Below are 20476 nucleotides of genomic sequence, written 5' to 3' on the forward strand. Positions count from 1 at the left end.
TCAAGTGATTGAAGAAAATAAAATGTCCCAGTTGAACTTTCCCAGCTAAGATTTCTCTTCTACTGGCTTAAGGATCCTCGGTTCCTTCAAGAAACCCTCATAAGGTATTGACTCCAGGCTCTTCATCTTCCCAGGTGCCTTCCATTGGATGGGCTCCAGCTTATTAATAGTCTTCCAGAAAAGTAGTGCCCAAAATAGAAAGCATCACTTCCCTCCTTCTGCTGAGGGCACTCCCATCCATACAGCCCCCCAGGTTTACAATCTAGGAGTCATCCCTGACTTATCCCTTTCTCCCATACCAACCCCCCCATCCAATGAATTGTCAAGTCTTGTTGATTCCACCTCCACAACATCTCTCAATCAAATTCCATCAATCCATATCCATCTTCCACCACAGTTCAGACCCTCATCACATCTTACCGAGACTATTACAATACCTTCTTAATTAGCCTCCTGGCCTCTGGTCTCTATCCTATCTAATCCACCCACTATAGAGTTGCCAAACATGTTCCTAAAGCATGCAACTACCTCATTACTCTATTCCAGAAATGTTAGTAACTCCCAAATATTTCTATGATCAAATACGGATTCTTTTATTTGGCAGTAAAAGTTCATTACAATCTGGTTCCAGACTACCTTTCCAGGCCTACTTAACAATACCCTCTTTCATGTACTCCACATCCTAGCTAAACTGGCCCAGTGATGGTTCCTCATGACCACAGCATTCCACCTGTCATCTCCATGCTCCTGAAAAGGGTGTCCCCAGTGCCTGGAATTCACTCCTTCTCTGATGCCTCACAGAAACCTTCTCTTCCTCCAATGGTTCAACTTAAGAGCCAATTCCAATACAAGGCTTGCCCTGATATCACCAATTGCTAATCCCGCAATTCGTCCTCTTCCTCCACCCCAATTACTTTGTACTGTAGTTACTTTGTAGAAGCAGCATGCCATTAAAGGATGACTTCTGAGTTTAGGAAGACCTGGGGTCAAGTCCTATCTCTGACATATATTGGTTTTGTCACTCTGGTGCTGACCTGCATAGGTAAAGGGAGTTTTGTAATCTGGGAACTTCTTATACAAATGAAATCACAAATCTAGTCCCAAGGCCCAATTACTTTGTATAGATTTCATATTTATCTGCTTTCATGTTATTTCCCCCAATAAGACGCAAACTCTCCAAGGATAGAGATAGTTTTTGGTTCAGTATCCCTAGCACCAAACATATTGCCTGATACATCTGTTCAGTCGTGCCTGACTCTTCATGATTCCATATGGGGTTTTCTTAACAAAGATACTGGAGAGTGCTTCTCCATTTCCTTCTCCACCTCATTTTACAGATGAGGAAACTGAGGCAAACAGGATTCAGTTGACTTGCCCAGGGTCACACAGCTTCAGATCTTCCTGACTCCAGGCTGAGTGCTCTATGTACTATATCACCTAGATGCCTGAGGTATTTAATAGATGCTTAGAATGAATACTCTAGGTATGTTCTGCACAGGGGAGACTCTAGTAAACCTCTTATCTCTTTCTTCCGGAAAGCACAGCCTCTCAGTGCAGTTCAAATTGCATTTCCTGGCTGACCTATCACTGTTGACTTGTACTGAGCTTGCAGTCACAAACCATTCTGTGTGGCTCAGCCCAACACCCAGGCTTTCCCATGAGAAAATTAGAATTTTCTCACTTTGCTCAGGGTCTCTCATGGGAACATCAGAATATATGGCTCCTGTCTCAGTCTCCACAAAAAGGAAATGCAAGCACTATACTACATACAAGACAAACTTTATTTCAAATTAAAAAAATAATACAAAACATATAGTGTTTTAATCCAGGCTCATAAACAGTCAAGACAATTCTTTCCTCACTAGTGAGCTCCACCAACCTCAGAGTCCTGATACAATTCTTCAGACTGAGTGCTGTCTTGTGGTTTCAGATCTACTGCAAATCCCCACCTCCTTAGTTCAAAACTATATTTCACTGAGTGCTGGTAATGTCTCCTTGGCAAAATGGATTTACCTCCCAGCAGGAACAAACAAAATACAATGAACAGCATAATGTGCATTACTCCTGGTATAGAACCAATAAAAGCCAAGAAACAATCCTCAGCTGCATCCATGTAGCAGTCTCTCCCTCACTAGATCAAAGGCTATTCTAACACCAGAACTTCTAGTAAATACACAATTTACTTTGCTTGGACTCCATGGGTGCTCCTCCTGGAAGCAGGCAATAGAGACAATACAGTTTACAGTTGAACTGATGTTCAACTCATCCATTCAATAGGGCCAGTCTTGATGTAAAGACTTGGGAGCTATGGACCCAGAATCAGGATCTCTAACTCCTCCTCTGGTCTTCGTAGTTCCATACCCCTGATCAAAAATACATGCGAGAATGTGTTTGCTCTTTAGGAGTTTTGCAACTGCAAATGCCAACTTTCTATCATGAATGTAAAAGAGTTGCTATTTCTTGCCAGAGAACATGTACATGCGTGGGTAGTTACATTGGAAAACTGAGATCTTTTTCTCCTTGACATTAGAATCACTGTGAAAGTCCGCTTCTCCCATCCTATCTGGATCAAAATTCATACCTAGAATTGAAAGGGAAAAACTGTACTCTTTAAAGCAAAGATGCTATTCTTCTCCTTTGAGAAGCAAATCCCAAGGCCTTTCTGCTAGGCTAGAAACAAAGAAAATTCCTTAGGATACTCTAATTGTTTCTTTTCTACTTTCCTCCTCAATTTCACTATTTTTCTTACATTATTAAATTTTGGGGAAGCTCTTTCCCATCTCCAAAAGTAAAATAATTCTCACTTCAATTCAAGTGAAGTTACTTTTTGTTGTACCCTACCTAGTTCTTGTAAATTATCTATCATCCTAAGCAGAGGTTAAGACAGATGAACCCTTGATCCCATTCTCACCATCCCATCCAACCAATCACAGTCCCAGGAATCTCTGGGAACTAGAAAAACTGAAATATCTCTATTTCAGAAATGAGACCCTTTTTTATATGTAAAAAAGAAACCTGAAAGCCATCTTAGGAAAAAATTTTTTTTAATTTTTAATCAGTTTTAATCTTATTTTCATTTCAGAATTCTTTCTTCCTCAATGAGAAGACAAGAAAAAACATTTTTTAAAATTACAAATATGTATAGTCAAGCAAAAAAAAAATTAGTCATGTCAAATAAAAGGAAGGAAGGGATCCTGAGTTTATGAAGGGCATTAAGCAGTTCTACCCCCAGTCCCACCCACTTCACCCCACATCCTCCTAATACCCAAATAACTGGTGGTAAGCCATTTGTGGTTCAGCATTGGAAATTCCTGGGGGTCATAACACTCTCCTTCCCCACTAGCCTATTGCTGAGCTACTCACCTTTCTCTTAAGCTACCCACTTTCCTCCACTGACCAATATCTCAGGGAGCTGGTAGCAATCCAATGCAAAACAAGTCTGAGGAGCCTGTCACTTGAGATCCATCATCTTGAGACCACTTCTGAATACAAGGTATACCCTTCCTGCAAAATTTATGCATATAGCATGTCTTCTTTCTCCTGGACCTTTAGTTTGTCACAAACCATTCATTTACTCAGCAATGGATAAATATATATAGGAGTATTTTCTATTCCTATAGGAGTATCAAATATGAATATTTGATAAATCTTTTTATTTTCTTTGAATCTTAAGAATAACCTTGATTCAAGGGTGAGGGGGGTGGGGAATAATCATCCCCACCCCAAACAAAGTCCCTCTGCTCTGTGAAACAAAGGCTAAGGCTGATGGGGTGGGGAACGGGGGTGGGGGAGATGGGGAAGGACTAAGAGAGGGAAGCAACATAGCTATACTCTCCAGGCCTGCCAGAGTATCCATGCTGCTTCTCATACATGAACCTTTACTGCTTGTCTCTGTGTGTCCCCTCCAGGCCTGGAATGTAGTTCCTCTCCACCTCCAGCTCTTGGAAATCCATTTTTCTTCAAGACCCAGCATAAGCAACACCTCCTACATAAGTCCTTTCTTGCTACCCCAGCTGTCAGTGCCTCCCTTTCCCAAATTAACCTCATAGTTATTTTGTTTATGCCTATACTAGATCCCCATCACATATATTCATGGTGTCTTCCCAACTGAATTTTCTTGAGGTCAGGACAGTTTATTTTTTGTATTCACCAAACACAGTACCCAACAAAAACGTAGCACTTAATGTATTTCTCTCTCTCTCTCTCACGCTCACACACACACACACACACACACACACACACACACACACACATCTTATCATCTCTCCCTATCTACTGGTTCCTTCTCTACTGCCTTCAAACATACCCTAGTTTCCTCCATACTTCTATCCCACTCCCTAGCCATCCCCTCAATCTCTATCCTATATTTCTACTCCATTTCTTGATTGTACTCCTACAAAAGCTGCTTAAACTCTCTCCAGAGTTCTAATTTAGTCCTCAACTGGTTTCCAACCTCATGACACAGGTGAAGCCATTTACCAACCATCTCTTACCTGCCAATTCTGACAGTCTTTTCTCCCGTCTCATCCTTCTTGACCTGTCTGTTGTATCTACACTGTTGATTCCCCTCTCTCCCTGGATGCTCTCTCCTCTCTGTTTTTTTGTGACACTATTCTCTCCTGGTTCTCCTATCTATTTGACAAATGCTTCCTTATTTCCTCTGGATATCATGCCCCCTACCTATGAGTGCTCCCCTAAGACTATTGTAGAGGCTCTCTCTTCTTTTTCCCTACACTCTCTCAATTCTTGGCCTCATCAGTTCCCATGAATTTAATTATCATATCCATAAAGCTGCTCATAGATCTATATGTCCAATCTCAGCCTCTTTCTGTTGATGTTAGGATTAAGTCCTACATCACCTACTGCTTACTGGACATTTTGAAAGGGATCCCCCAAGAGACCTCTTAAACTCAACATGTTCAAGAGAAAAGTGATCATCTCTTCCCCAAAACCTACTCCTAGTCAGAATTTCCCTATATCTTCATATATATATTCATATATATGTACAAATATGTGTACACACACACACATATATATGTATTCAGATATATATCTTCCCTATATCTGTCAGAAGCCTCTCTATCTTTCCAGTCTCTCATATATATATATCTCATATATAACCTTGGTGTTACCCTCAACTCCTTACCCATTCATGTGTCAGCCTGCATGGCCAATCATTGAATTTTGCCATTTCTACCTTCACAACATTTCTCATATCTGACCACTTCTACTCACACCGTCACCTCTGGCGTAGGCTGTTGTGATGCTCTCCTGCCTCATTTCTTCCCACTCTAATCCATCCTCTTCACAGCTGCCAAAGTGGTTTTGAGTGATTTTCCTTAAACACAGATCTATGTTATTCCCCTTCACAATAAATTTCAGTAGATCCCTATTGCCTCGAAGATAAAATATAAATTTTTCTGTCCCCTTTCACCAACGCTACCTGGACTTTGCCCCTGGATCCCTGGGCTCTAGTAGGTGAATGCTCACTTTGTATTGACCAAACCAAGATCCCAACCATTTCCAAACCAAATTCCAAACTTGTTTCCCTAGCTTCTAGCTATCCTTTAAGTGTTGTCTTCCCCAGAGTAAATCTAAGATTCTTGAAGGCAGGGACTTTCTTGCTTGCCTGGATTTGTACCTCTAATATTTAGTAAAGTGTCTGGCCATTAGGAAGCTCTTGGTCAATGCTTCATTATTCATTCATTCATTCATTCATTCATTCATTCATTCATTCACTACAGCCTAGTTGAAGTAGCAGGTATCCTGAGGGAGAGACAATAGGTAGAACGTGCCAGTTAAGTCAAACCAATGCAACCACTTCAACCACCTTCCTCCCTGCAGCATGATGGAGACAATCTAAGATCCTGAACCCAAGAACTCCAAGAATGGCATTATCCACCCCTCTCCTACCACCAGGCCACATGCCCTGCTTCCAGCTCAGCCCGCAAACATATCATAGAAAGCAACCCCTATAAAGATGTGAGGTGGCAAATGCCTCTGCAGGTGCTAAAGCCCCCACCTCCTGAGACCCTGAAAAGAAAGTTCTCAACATCAAAGTCCTTGACACTGTCACATGATTCAAAATAAGAAACAGATAAGGTTTTATTGTGGAAACAACATCAAGAAGATGCACTGCCATGTTTTGCTGCTGCACCCTAAGGACTATGGACCTTTCCCATCTGACTTGCAGATGAAATCTCCTGTGTGCTGTCTCCCCTTCTAAAATAAGAGCTCTGAAAAGGTCTGTCCACAATTTTCTATTTGTAACCCAAACACTCAGCTTTGGCTAATTTGCACCTAATAATCCATCTTTCTGGTTTAATTATACTTTACTCACCTTCCCACATTCTACAGTCCAGAGAAACTGACCTCATTCTGACCCTCAAATACTACCCTTCATTCTCATCTCTTTCCCTGTTCGTGTACTAGCTGTGCCCTGTGCCTGGGACACTCACCTCTGCCTTAAAGAATCCTTCACTTTCCTTGAGTCTCTACTCAGAACCACCTGCTGTCTAGGATGGTTTTACTGTTCCCTCTCATCTGATAGTGCCCTTTTGTTCCTCCATAACTGTGTTGTACTTAACTACCTAGCATTTATTTTGTATTTGTACTATTTATGCTTATAAATTTATAGATTGTCTCCCCCAACAGAATGTAAACTTCTTGAGAATAGAAAGAACTTCATTTTCTTGTTGTTTTTAGATCCTTATCTCCTAGCACAGTCACTGACACATAAGGAGACACTTTAGAAGTCTGCTGATAGCTGGCTTTGGAGAAGGATGACCAACACACTCATCTTGTCTAGCCTGCATTCTACTCAATCCTGTAATTACTTAAACTATTGAATTTAATATGAGTTACAATGGATTTCAAACATTTAGTAGGGACCAAAACAATAAGCAAAAGAATAGGGAAAAATCATCTCTGCAAACATATACTACAAAGTGAGGGGGGATGGAGTAAGATCTTATCTTATTGCCTGAGAGGTAATCTCTGAAAGGACTCTGACTGGGTGGGTATGGTAAGGTCTCTGGTACAGCCTGATAGAGGTTGGCCAGCTTCAGCTACCTAACACCTGGATCTCCATGCACCATGTCTCTAAGTTTTGAAGGTCTGGATATCTTCTCCTTTTGCCCTATGAGGTCTCAGAAATTGCTCAGACTTCTGGTTCCTGGATGCCACTACTAAAGCATCTGGCTATGAAGTTTCCCCTCTTCTTTCCTCTAGCCTGAAAGTCTTCTTACCTCTAATCAGAGTCTGCACCTCTTGAGTGTTAGTTGACCTCAGTCCTTCCTTCTACAAGCCATATTTGAAAAAAAGTCTTGGAGTCACATGGGGAATCACCGTTTGTCATCTACATTATCTTCTTGCCCATTATTGTTTTCTCCGAACACATTAGGAGGCTGCCTGTGATACACTTATAGCAACAACATAGGTGTAACAGGTGGTTTTTATCATGGTCACTAAGGTTACATTGGCAAAAATGACTAAAGATGGAAAAAGTAAACACTGGAGAAGCTAGAGAAAGATATGCACACTAATACACTACGAATAGAGCTGTGAACTGATCCCAAAATTCTGAAAAACAATTTGGCATTATGCTACAAGTAAGAGACTCAAATGTCCATACCTTTTAACCCAGAAATTCCACTGCTAATCGTATACCCTGAACTGGAAAGGTCTCATAGACACCAAAATATTCATAGCATCACTTCTTTTGGTACCAAAAAACTGGAAACAAAGTAGATACCTATTGATTTGGGAATGTCTAAACAAATTGTGGTCATGAATACAATGAAGTGTTACTACACCATAAGAAACAATGACTGTGAAGAAATCAGAGAAGCATGAGAAGATTTATATGAATTGATGCAGAGTGAAGTAAACAGACCCAGAAAAAGAATATGCATAATAGCTACAACAATGTAAATAGAGAGAACAAAACTGAATGCTGTGTAATTACATTGATCAAGTTTGGCCCCAGAGAACAGATGAGAAAATGCAATCTCTTCTTTGTAGAGTTGGGTGTACAGTGGATATGACACAGGGGTGTGCTGCAGCTCTAACCAGCTTCAGAGAGCTGGTTGTTAAATTTTCAATGTGAGAACTTATACCTCAAACATTGCCAAATGCTAGAAATCAGGCTTGATTTATTGTTTTGTTGATTTTTAGACTTTAGAAAGTAACGGAGAAAATATTAATTGCAGGTAAGACTTATAAGTGTTATTGTGTATACTTTTTTCTCTCAGACAGTCAATTGTTGAACGTTTACCAGCATATCACTGGGTGTGGAGATGTATATATTGTTAGATTAGGTTACTATGGTTAATTTTACTGAACTTGCTTTTTCCCCCTCTTTCTTTTTTTTAAATTCTTTATTGCAAAGCAAAAGGGGTAGGGGAGGCAGGGATACTTGAGAATATGAAGGACAAAAAGAATAAAATATTTCAATAAAAATGAAAGGGGAAAAAAATCAATGAAGCTTAGATCTTTCTCTCCCTCCAAAAAAAGTCTTCAACAGGCACCTTTAATGCTTGACCCAAAACTCAATGAACATCATTAAATATATCAGATAAGGCTCCCATAAATGCAGCTCATAGTCTGCTCTGTGCTAGACTCATCCTACATTCCATTCTCCATCCAAGCTTAGCTGGGAACCTCTAAAATTAGCTAAATTCCCCTTGAATCAAGCTAGCAAACCAGAGAAGACACACGCATTTTAAAATGAAAATACTTAATCAAGAACAAATCTACTAGAAAAGGAATAGGGAAGAGAATCTCTACAAACATACATACTCTAGGGCAGGGGTGGGAAACCTATGGTTCTTAGTAATAATATTAATTATATAATTATTATTAATTATGATACAATAATTATTAATCTTTAATAAAAGGATTTGTTCTGTGAAATTTCAATTCAGTCAAAACTTGAGGACCTAGAGGGTCACATGTGGCCTCAAGGCTGCAGCTTCCCCACTCCTGCCTAGGAAATAGAATATTATTTCCAAAGAAATGATGGGAAAGACTTAAGAAGCAATCCCTGGATAGACTCCCTTTCTGATGTGGGGAGGGTACTGAAAAGTCTCTGGCACAGTTCAATGGGGGTTGGCCAGCTTCAGCCACTTGAAACCTGAACCTCCGCTCAGACCATCCCCTAGTTCTGCCTCTTCTCCATAGTCTGGCTTTCACTTCTTGCTCTAAGGAAGTTTCATGAATGTTACAAGACTCTACGATTGTGCTTTGGGCTTTGCAGTCTCTCCCTACAGCCTCCCTCTTCCTCTAGCCCAGAAGTTTCCTTGTCCCTAATCAGAACCCAGAATTGCCCTGTGCAAGTGGCATGTCATCTCTTGGAAAGCGAAATCCTGGGTAACTTCTCCAAACAAGAATTGCTGTCTGGGTTCAGTAATCAAGGGGGATGTAGTCAGGATACGCCCAGTTACCCCAGTGTTGTTCAGTTGTTTTTAGTTGTGTTTGACTCTCCATGACCCCACTTGAGGTTCTGTTGGCAGAGATACTGGGGTGGCTTGTCATTTCCTTCTCCAGCTCATTTATAAAGATGAAAAAACTGAGGCAAAGAGTGTTAAGTGACTTGCCCAGGGTCATTAGTAAGTGTCTGAGGCTGGATCTGAACTCAGGAATACATCTTCCTGACTCCAGGCCCAGCACTCTATACACAATGGCCTTGTCTAGTTGCCCTGTTAACCTAGAAATGACCATTCTTGTGCTGAGCTTGGGTTGGTGCCTTTCTAGAGCTCTTCAAAAATGGACTGAGTTACCTAAGGTAACAGTGAGCTCCTGAGTGCCAGATGATATGCATCAATAATTTGTATTATGAATGGTAGAGCTTGAAGGGACTTTATAGAGATCATTTGGTCCAATCTCCTCATTTTATAGAACAGGAAGCTAAGGCTTGGAGGAGGAAATAACTTGCCCGAGATCATATGGTAGCAGAAGTAGTCTTCAGGGTTTTCTGAAACTTCCAAATCCCATGCTTCATCCCATTATACCATATACCCTCCCTACTCATGGTGACATTTTTTTTACATACTATCTTGTACCATTACTGACTTTACATCTTACTACCACCCACCCTCAACTGTCCACGGGAACTGGGAACTCCCAAAGGTAGAGACATCTTCATTTTGTCTCCCTCACAGGGCTAAGCATAGGGCTGGGCAAATAGGAGGTGCACACTAAGAATGCTGGAAAGGACCCTAGTGATCATGTCTTCCTGCAGCTTCATTTTACTAAGCAGTAAACTGAGGTCGGAGAAGGAAAGTGACTGGCCCAAGGTGACAGAGGTATTAAGCAGCAGTGTGCTTCAAGCCCAGGGCCTCTGCCTCCAAACCTAGGGCTCTCCCCACTTCCCTTGTTGAATTTTTAAGAAAATCAACTGAAGGAACAGGGGATTTATTCATTATCTTTGAGTCTCACAGACTGATTTCCATGATCCCCTAGAACCATGGTCTCCCTCTACGTGTGTGTGTGTGTGTGTGTGTGTGTGTGTGTGTGTGTGTGTGTGTGTGTGTGTGTGTGTGTGTGTGTGTGTGTGTGTGTGTAGACTCTCTCGGACTCACTGGTTTCATGATCCAGGTGATGCCGGGAGTTTTTCGGAACTCCTCCACAAAGAGATGATAATCAGAAGGCAGTTCAAAGGTCTTAGGGAAAAAGTCACACTTAGCTGCTTCTAGTTTGCCCACTTCTCTCTCCAGCTGCTTCCGAAAGCGTTTCAGGTTCTTCACCATGTAGTTCTTCCTTGTTAGCTGAGAGACCGAATAGAAATGGGGTCAGCCAGTCCCCACAGCTTCCCACATCCACCTGAACCCTTGTGCCCTCTGAACAGGCCAAGGCCCGTGCTACTTGCCTCCATGCTCAGTTTATACTGCTGCCTGGAGAAAGCAATTCCCTTTAGCCTGGATATTCCAGAAACTCAAATAAGCTGAGAAGAGGAGACTGCCCCAAATAAGTCTAATCCTTCAAGAGGGACCTGTGATCTATCATGGCGTACCCATTAAGCTTCTCCAGCCCCCCACCAAATGCTTCACCTCATAGTGATTTCTGAAGTGGCTGATTCGGACATGTTCATCCATATAGGTGTGGTCAAAGTTCTCCCGAAGCCAGCTGACGTCACACCAGTAGAAATCCCATTCCCCCTCACTGTAGGGAACATGAGTTTTGGTCACCAAGGTCACTGAAGAACTCTAGTCACAATAATTGAGAGTAGATAGGGAAAAGCCAAGATCCCACCTCCTTATTCTCTGATTACTGAGGCCCAGAGAAGGCCCATCTGTAGGTTAAGGGCAGCAGAGAAAGATCCCTCTGGAGAAGGAATCAGGGGAACTGGATTTAGGTCTTGACTTTTCCAGGATTCAAACATAGATCCTCTCTCTCCAAATCCAGTTCAATATCCACTTCAGAATATCACCTCCCTATTCATGCATTTGTGAAGATGATGGAGAGTTAGCTAGGAAAGGAAACCTTGAACCCCATTTCTCAACTATAGGAGAGAAAGTAGGAAAAGAAAAAGATTCTAGAATTCAGTGAAAAGGTCTCACAAATGAATTATGAGTTCTCAAATGAGCGACCACTCAGATCTATATGCAAAGGAGTTAGTTCTACAGGCTACAAAGAAGCAACTTGGAGGGTCCCTACTGCCTTTCTATGGAGGTAAGGCTAAGATTTCCTGTCCCAATTCCTAGCAGAAATGGGTGCTGGTAGAGAGGTGGGCTCCTGGTTTTTTCCTGTCTACTCTCAATAGGAAAACCACTGGTGATTCAGAAAAGAGGTTACAGTATCTCTAGGCTCTTCAAGCCTGAGCAGTTCACCCACTAAACTGGGGGCTGTACCTAAGGTTATACAGGGGGCTGAGACAAAAAGACCCTTCAGCACAGTGTGGTTCGAGCAGATTGCTTTCTTCATGGTAACACTGTATGAATGATCAAGAGCTACCCCATCCTCTCCTTAACCAAGGGAAAAATGGGAACCCAAAGGACAGTAGGAAACACTCAGAGCAGAGACATGAGGGAAGGGCTGTCTTACTCCTTCACTTCCACCCATCCAGGCCTTCGGCGGAGGACGTCCATAAGAGTATTCATGACTGTGCACTTGAATCGGATACATACTTTCTGGTCCCTAAGAGACACATTCACATCAAAAATTTCAGAAAGTCAATGACTTTCCAAGGGAAGTTCTGGGAAGGCAGAAGAAGGATATAAAAAGAAGGCCTAAGTCTCTTTGATGGGCCTCTCCTTCCTTCCCTTCCCTCCCCCACAGCCTTCCAACCTTTCTTCCGACTCCCTCCTAGCTTCAGAATTTGGAATCCCAGAACCCTGAGCTTAGGATCCTGAAATTTTTAAAAATCAGGAGTGAAAAACTAGGCTAAATGGGCAGGGGGAGGGGAAAATATGACGAGGGAAGATAAGGGAAGAGATTTTAGTGTTGCCAATCAAAACATACAACAAAAGTTATCTCATACACACTTAAGAATCTCAGGGCTAAAAAGGAACTTCTATGCCATTCAGCCCAATACCCTCATTTTACATATGGGGGAAAAAAGAGGCCTAGTCAGGGAAATAGGATGTATTATAAATCACAGACTCATAGCTGGAAATGCTCTTCGAGGTCATCTGGTTTCTGACCCCTTCATTTTACAAATGACGAATCTGAGACCTGGAGAGATGAAGCCACTTGCCTAGTCACAAAGATATTAAGGGCACAGCCAGGATTTGAACCCAGTCCTCTTACTCCACAGCCAACGTTCTTTCCACCACTGCTCAGCTGAAATGACTTTGGAACAATTACAAAATCAAAAACCATTCTGCCCTTCTAATCACTCAGCTCTCTAGCTGGCAGAAGACATCAGGGAACAACTCTGAGCCTCGCTTCTCATTTATAAAATAAGGGCCACAAAGTCACTACTGCTGACGCTCCCAGAGACTGTTGGGAGGATCAAATGAGATAACAAAAAATGGAACCGCTTTACAGATGGGTAGAGCCATGTGTTATATAACTGCTTCTGGTCTTGGTACTAAACAACCAAAGTTCTTTCCTTCTTGTCTTCCTCCAAAGCCAGGCCACTCACCGCTCTTTCGCCTTTGGTGCACCATGGTTCTTAGCACACTGATTCTGGAATTTAAAAAAAGGAGGCAGGAGATGAGCAGCAATTCCACCAGACAGAAGTACAAGGCAACAGGAAGACCCTTTTCTTATAGGTGTACTGAAGGACAGGAAAGAGCCCCACATATCCTACCAAAGATCAGACTGTTACCACAGAAGGAAAGGAGGGCTTGTGAGGCTGGTCTCTGTATCTGCAGAGATATGGGACCATTTTGTTCTTGGATCATAAACCATCACCTGGTCACAAAACCTTGGGCAAGTCCCTTCCTCTCTCGGTGCCTCAGTTTCTCCCTCTTTTAAATGTAGAAGTTACAAAAGTCCTAGGGTTAAATTAAACCAAACCAACCAATTAATAAGCATTTATTATCTCCTGTGTGCCAGGCACTGTGGATAAAAAAACAAAACATCCCCCATCCTCAAGGAGCTTACATTCTGTCACTGAAACAATATGTACACAAATAAGGAGAGTATACACAAAATAAAATACAAATTGGGGTTGATGTGGTGGGGGAGGCCTTAGAAACAGAGGGGAGCAGGAAAAGCCTCTAGTAGGCAGTGGCTCTTGAGCTAAACTTTAAAAGGAAGCTAGGAATTATATAAATTAGAAGTGAGAAAGGAATGCTTTCCAGGAAAGGAAAAAAGCAGAGAGGGAGAGGGAACAGCCAAGGAGCCAGTTTGGGTATAACAAATAGCACATAGTGCAGGTAGGCTGGAATCAGAGAGTGAGAGGATTTAAATATCAAAGGAGCTGTGTTTTAACCTGAAGACAACAGGGAGCCCTGGGAGCTTTCTCAAATGGCAGTGGCTGGGGCAGACCTGTCCTTTCAGAATATCACCCCAAAAGTTATGTAGAGAATCCCATGGAGAAGAGAATGACTTGAGGCCTGGAATAAGAGGGTGGAGGGTGATGTGAATGAATGAGGTCATGGGCTCAAAAAATACTGTAGAGATTGACAGGACTTGGCAACTGTTTATGAGAGTGAAGGGGAGAGGATGACCCCTCTAAGTTACAAACTTAAGTGTACAGAAGGATTATGGGTATCATCATTGGAAACGGGAGTTAGGAAGAAGGTGCTGGGGGAAAAGGTAATGAATTCTACTTTTGAAGTGGTGGGTTTTAAGAGCAGTTAGTGATGTAGGTCTGGGGCTCAGGAGAGACTACGGCTGTTTATGTCATCTTCATACCCATGATAATTGAATCCGTGGAAGAAAAATCATCAAGAGAGTAGATATAGAAAGAAAAGAGAATTCAGGACAGAGCCTTAGGGGGATTATATATGTATGCATGCCTGCATGTATATGCATATGTGTGTATGTATGTCTAGATATACACACATATGTACTATGAGCTTATACATGTATATACATATATGTATGTATATGTGTATACACATATACATATATACCCAATTTTAAGGGGTGGGATACATATAAAAAAATAGTGGCCAGAGAGAGCCAAGAACATTTTAACTATGTGGGAAAATATTCGCTGTTTGACAAAAAACTACTTTTGTTCTGTAAAACTTGGACTCAGTCAAAAGGCTGCTCCCAAGGCCACATGTAGCCTCAAGGACGCAGGTTCCCCACCCCTGGTCCAGAGGGTGAAGATCCTACTTCACCCACAATGAAGATGTCATGGCTTAAACTGGCAAGAAGGGGAAGGGCCCCTCCTTACCCTGCTCCCTCTCTTTTATCCCTCCAGCTCAGATAGGCCTGGACAGGGGGTTGGTTTGAGCCATGGTACCCTTGGAGCCAGGGTAGCAGGTGGGGTGGTACAGCAAGCCGGCTTGGAATGGAATCCCTGAAGCCAGGGTACCTAAGACTGGAGCCCATGCTGGGTTTTGGACTTGCAGAAGTGGGACTGTGCACTATAGGAACTGAGTAAACTGCCTAGTTCTAGTAATATTACTAAAAACAGAGAAAAGTGCAGATTAATTATTGTGATGTAAAAACAAAAGGCATGAAAGAAATGTCATTTTTTTAAAAGGACAGATTAAAAAAAACAAATGAAGGAGTTAGACCAAACAAATCTTTAGCGTTCCTTCCAGGTCTGATAATACTTAAGTCCACAGTGCCAGACCTTGGGCCTGGGCTCTGGAGAGCCCACGAACTGCAATGGGACCTGTCAGGGAGGCAGGAGGTAAGTTCAAGGACGATCCCGGGAGCCCCTCTCACCCCACGAAGACGCGCGGCTGACACTTAACCCCCCCCCCACGTGGCCGAGAACCCTGGCTACACGGGCCGCATCCAATGCAGAGGATAGCAAAAGGCTTCCTGGAAAGTGATGGAAGCCTGGGAGTAAAGGGAACCCTGTAAGTCCCGACCCCTTTCAGTGAAGGACACTCCCACAGCCACTAGAAGGGAGCCTGTTTCTCTCTCCACCGCCCAGCACAGCCTTGGCGGCCCAATGCATGCCGGGACTTGTAGTCTCTTGCCTTACGTTTCCCTTCCCTCGCCAGGGCAGTCAGAAACATGCGCAGTCCAGGAGGAGCTCTCTCCTCCGTCCCCTACCCCCGGCCGACGCTGGCGTTCGTGGTTCTTCGGCAGCTTCGTCTTCCTCCTCGCGGAGGACGGAGCGCTGCTGCCGGCTCGGCCTTTTCTTACCTTCGGTTTGGACATTGCATTGCCTCCCGGACTTCGGGGGTAACCCCGCCCCGCCTGCCTTAAAACGACCACCGCGTCCTTCTCCCGCCGGCGCGTCGCGTTGCCCAAGCAACGCTTTGGTCCGCGTCCTCCCCTGCTTCTTCCCCCACCTCCCCGCCCCGTCCATCAGGGGCTGAACTTGAACGCGATAGGCGGAGCCGAGGGCAGGGGCGGGGCACAGGCCCTATCGCAGTGCGCTCTCCACGTGTGTGCGCGGCGCTGCCCTGCCCGCCGCTGAGCAGCTTGGGGAGCACTTGGCGTTACCTGGTGACGAAATTTATTTTCTGTAGGGTACGTGACTGGTTAATTAAGAGACCGAGAGGGGGAAAGCGATCTAGCCAAAGGCACACAGCAAGTGAGTGGCGGAGGCAGGATTCATTGCCTCCTCGGTCCTGGAAGCCTCTCCCAAGGCTCCCTCCGCTGTATATGTGTGCAGTCCCACCACGTATGCGTACTTGTGTTTAAGGATCCTGTGGATCCCCTCCTGAGGATGATGTAACTTCCAGCCGCCCCCCTTTTCGGGTGTGTGTGTCTGTGTGTCTGTGTGTGTCTGTGTGTATCTATCTCCATCACTCGGCCTCCACACAGGGGGTGGCACCTCTGCGGAGGTGTCACTGTCTGCCCTGAAAAACACAACTCGAACATGTATTAAGCAGATACAGTGTGAGGCACTGTGCTAGACCCTGGTTATAGCAAATGAAACATTCCTGGGCTGTCTGCACCCATAAATAGACAATGTCTAGATTAGGGCTATCCTCCCTTAAGTAGACCGATCCTGGGAAGACGTGTCTATTACTTCCTCCTCTAAAGAGGATCCTTATTTAGAAGTCGAGGGACGCGGGTTCTAGTTTGGGCTCTATTACCAACTGAATGTGTGCTTTTGAATAAAATCACTTCTCCTTAGTGGGTCTTATTGACCCCATCTGTAAAATGGTCCCTTCCAGCTCTGACATTCTGTGAGTCTATGAAACTAAGATAAATATCCTCTCCTTCCTATTTCTCTCCCCTCACTTAACATTCCCTTTCCCTCACCCAAGGTATAGAGAGGCTGTGTATCTTCAACTAAGCACAGAGATGACAGGGATCCCATCCCAGAATCAGTCCCTGGAAATAACTCTTTCCCTCCTCCCCTTCCTTCCCCCGCCCCCCCAACATGTCCAGCTTCCCACAGACTCATGCATGGTGCCTGCTTGTGACAGCCCTACCAGGGTTTGCCCTCCCCCCAAAGGTGCTCTCTTCCCCTGAGCATGGCCAGTGGGGCTCAGGCGAGAGCTAGCCTCCCACTGCAAGGTTGAAACAATCTCTCCTTGTCCTTAGTGGGGGTACAAAAGACAGCCCTTGGGGGTAAGGGACACTGAGGCTTTTGTTCATTTAGCTTAGCCTGGCCTCCAGTCAGCAGCCCAGCAGTCTGCACATGATTAGGGAATAGGTGGAGCCTTCCGGCTCTGCCATTGTCTCCCAGCCCTAGGCTGCCGGGGCCAGCTCAGGGAGAAGTAGCACCTTTGAAAGCTAGTTGGATCATCGTATCGGGACCAGGAGAAACAGCCCAGCGCCTGCGCCTGGATCTGACTTCCCAGGCAGCCAGGGGCCCTGTCGGGCTGGAGCCTGATTGGGAGCAGGAGGCAGGGGCAGCCGGCTGGCCCACAAGGACCATGGGGAATGGCATGAACAAGGTAAGGACTCAATAGGGATAGAGGGTGGATTGAGCCTCAATGCAGACCTCCAACTGTCCAATCCCACCATCCCCCATCCCCTAAAAAAATTTCTTCTGAGACCAAATCGACTCAAATCTGTTCAACCCACTGCGGAAGGGGCTGGCTCTGTATATACCCTGTCTCTCCCCTTTCCTCCCATTTCAGTTCTGTCCTTCATCTCTGCTATTCCATCTCATCCTCACTGTGTGCCACCTCTCCTTTGGGGCTATCTACCTGTCTCTCTCCCTCTTTCCCTCCCTTCCTTCATCTCTGGGTTCCTCTATACATTTCTCTGTTTGTCCTGTTTGGTCCCTTTTCTTCCCTGCCTCCCTCCCTGTCTCCATCTCTGAGTCTGTATTTCTGCCTTTCTCTCCTATTCTCCCTCCCTCTCCATCACTCAAGACCTTTTCAGTACTTATCTGTCTTGTTTTTGTTCCTCTCCATCCCTTTCTGTCCTTCTGTCCCCATCTCTTTCCATCTATCCTTCCTTGCATCCTCTGTATTTCTGTTTTTCTTATCTGTATCTCCCCCTCCCTCTGTTTCTCCATCTCCACATTTCTCTTGGAAGTGTCTATGTCTCTCTATATACTCCTTCCTTTGTCCTCTGTCCTTCTTTCCATTTCTTAGTGTGACTTTCTATCTTTCTCAGTGACTTTATATCTTTATCTCTGTCTCTGTTCTCTTCCTGAAGGTCTGACCCTATCCCTTTCCCTACCTGACTTTCAGAGATCTCTAACTTAGGGTCAGGATTTTAGTGTTCCCTTGAGTGCAATGTGTCTCTCATCAGTATTCTGGGTCCTGAACTGCCAGTCTTCCACATCCCCCTGGAGCTATTAACCCAGCGAGGATCATTAAGATACCTCCCCAGGCTAACATGGTGCCCAATTCAGCTCCGACTGTCAGGATTCTTGGATTCTCCTCCCTGAGCTGGGCTAGCTCCTGGGTCCCTGGGTGCAGATTGGGTCATTCAGAAAGAAGAAAGGGTGGGTCAGTTGTAGGAGAGGTGTCACAGTTACAGGGGTCGGGATGGGGCACAGGGGTCAGGGGAAGATGGAGAGAAGTTGTGTGTCTTCAGGCAAGCTCAGGTCACCCCTTAGGGAATGTTTAGAGACCAGGCTGTTTCTGATATCAGTATTGGTATAATTAATGGAAAGAGGATTTGGTGTCAGAGGGACCTGGGTTTATATCCGAGTCCTGCCACTTACTACCCCATAAGACCTTAGATGAATCACTTCCACTCTTTAGGTCCCAGTTTCCTTATCTTCAAAGTTGAAGGGATTTGGATTGCTTGATATCTAGCTCTAAACCCTATGATCCTGTAATCCCCAGCAACATCAAGGGTTTGAGAAGCATGGGCTGCAAGGCCAGAAGACCTCTCCTTCATTCCAATTCGTGTGGACAGCCCAGTGATTGGGTGAGGGGAGAAAGTACCACCTCTGCAACCTCACTGTGGCCCAAATCTGACCTTCCTCCTTTCCGTGCTCTTACAGGTTCTTCCTGGACTCTATCTGGGCAACTTCATTGGTAAGCAGTGCCTGTCCCCAGGGTCCAAACACTGCCCAACCCGACCCCACCTCTGCCACCCCTCATACAAAGCCTATAGACCCAGCACCTGGATAGGCAAAACATTCCAAACATCCCATAGCTCTCCAGGGCTACTGGGGAGAGCCTGAAAGTAGGAGGCCTGGATTTGTTCCCCAAGTCCGTGGCTACCAGCTCTATGCCTCAGTTTCTTTCAGTAGAACAGAAGTTCCTCTGCCTCAGGGAATGCCTATAGCTCTGAAATTCACCCAGAGGCTTTAGTGGTGGCCTCTGTTCTGAAGGAACTGAGGTTGAAATGAGAATACCTGAAGGATATTTAAGATTGGACAACTCTTCCCCTTGACTAAGGATACATTTTCTCTTACAAAGAGAATCTAAAGGCCTGGCTTTGGTCAAGCCACCAATTGACTCATGTGTGACCTTGGGTAAGAGATTTCCCCTCACTAGACTTGTTTCCCTATCTACTGAATGAGGGTCAGTGGTGTATAATGGGAAAAGCACTGCATTTGGAGTCAGAGTACCTGGGTTTGAGTCCCAGTTCTATCATTTAGTTCTTGTGCAACCTTGGACATTGTGGCCTTTCTGAGCCTCAGTTTCCTCCTTTGTAAAATGGGGGAGGAGGTAAACTAGATGATGTCGAGTGTCACTTCTAGCACTGATATTCAGTGTTTCTAAAGTCCTAAGTATAGACTGCTCAAGGTAGGGGAGGAAGAAAAAAGACACTGGGGGAAAGAATAAAGAGCAGGGGTCCAAAAGCAAGACTACTAGCTGACAGACCTCCACACCAGCTAGTCCAGGAAGGCATCCTGCAAACTCATTTCCCCAGGGGCTGGAAGCTCATTTAATTGGTCTTCTTCCTGATGATGGAGGTGGTCAGAAAGCCATGGCAGAAGCCTGTGTCCCAGGACTCTTCCCAGAGTCAGTATGGTTTCAGAACAGGAGGAACCTGGGTTCTGTTTCTGCATCTTCTGTTAATTGGTGGCCTGACCTTGAGCAAGTCTCTGCCTTTGCTTGGGAGAATAAAATAAAGTAACAGATGGGATCCAGTTTTAAAAACCTAAAGTGCTGGAGAGGAAAGGGATCGTGTTACTGCAACTGGCTTGGCCTGCGATGCTGCTCCTAGCCTGTCCTGCTCTGGACCCAGTCCAGGATGTGTCCAGAGTCTGACCTAGGGCTGGACAAAGGAGGCAGCCACTGGGAATGCAATGCCCAGGGGAACACCATGGGACACCCATTTTAAAATTTGCTGCATAACCTCTTACAATCACCTCAAGAAGGATAATAATACTTACAAGACCTCCCTTTATGACAAAGTTGTTGGAGGGTCATACTGCATAAATCTTAAAACACTATAGAGACGTAAGTTGTTACTGTTACGAATGGGGAGGAGACAGTCCTATTCTGCAGGGCACACAGAGACCAATGTTGGCCAATATCCAATTGCCTGTGTTACAGTGAGAAGGGCAATGTGGTATAGG

General features: G+C 44.5%; 2 protein-coding genes across 7 annotated transcripts in view; one reads left to right on the forward strand and one right to left on the reverse strand.

The window, feature by feature from the left end:
• The window catches only part of TTLL9 (tubulin tyrosine ligase like 9), a 43289-nt gene extending 27452 nt beyond the window's left edge, over positions 1–15837 (reverse strand). Inside the window, exons 1-5 of one of the 2 annotated variants that reach the window (XM_072631622.1) lie at positions 15724–15837; positions 13085–13128; positions 12043–12135; positions 11049–11160; positions 10581–10766 (exon numbers count right to left, since the gene is read on the reverse strand). In XM_072631622.1, the coding sequence (XP_072487723.1) occupies positions 10581–10766; positions 11049–11160; positions 12043–12135; positions 13085–13128; positions 15724–15738 (450 nt within the window). In that variant the 5' untranslated portion in view covers positions 15739–15837. Of the gene's footprint in view, positions 1–10580; positions 10767–11048; positions 11161–12042; positions 12136–13084; positions 13343–15723 lie in introns of those variants that run through there. The other variant, XM_072631621.1, reaches the window with a different exon arrangement.
• Positions 1–20476, forward strand: part of DUSP15 (dual specificity phosphatase 15) — a 37444-nt gene that overhangs the window by 4698 nt on the left and 12270 nt on the right. For 2 of the 5 annotated variants that reach the window (XM_072631625.1, XM_072631626.1), the window contains exon 2: positions 18947–18980. In XM_072631625.1, the coding sequence (XP_072487726.1) occupies positions 18947–18980 (34 nt within the window). Of the gene's footprint in view, positions 1–17207; positions 17436–18946; positions 18981–20476 lie in introns of those variants that run through there. The other 3 variants (XM_072631627.1, XM_072631629.1, XM_072631628.1) reach the window with 3 other exon arrangements.

Source organism: Notamacropus eugenii, chromosome 1, assembly GCF_028372415.1.
Source record: "Notamacropus eugenii isolate mMacEug1 chromosome 1, mMacEug1.pri_v2, whole genome shotgun sequence".
In the NCBI taxonomy this organism is placed as follows: domain Eukaryota; kingdom Metazoa; phylum Chordata; class Mammalia; order Diprotodontia; family Macropodidae; genus Notamacropus; species Notamacropus eugenii.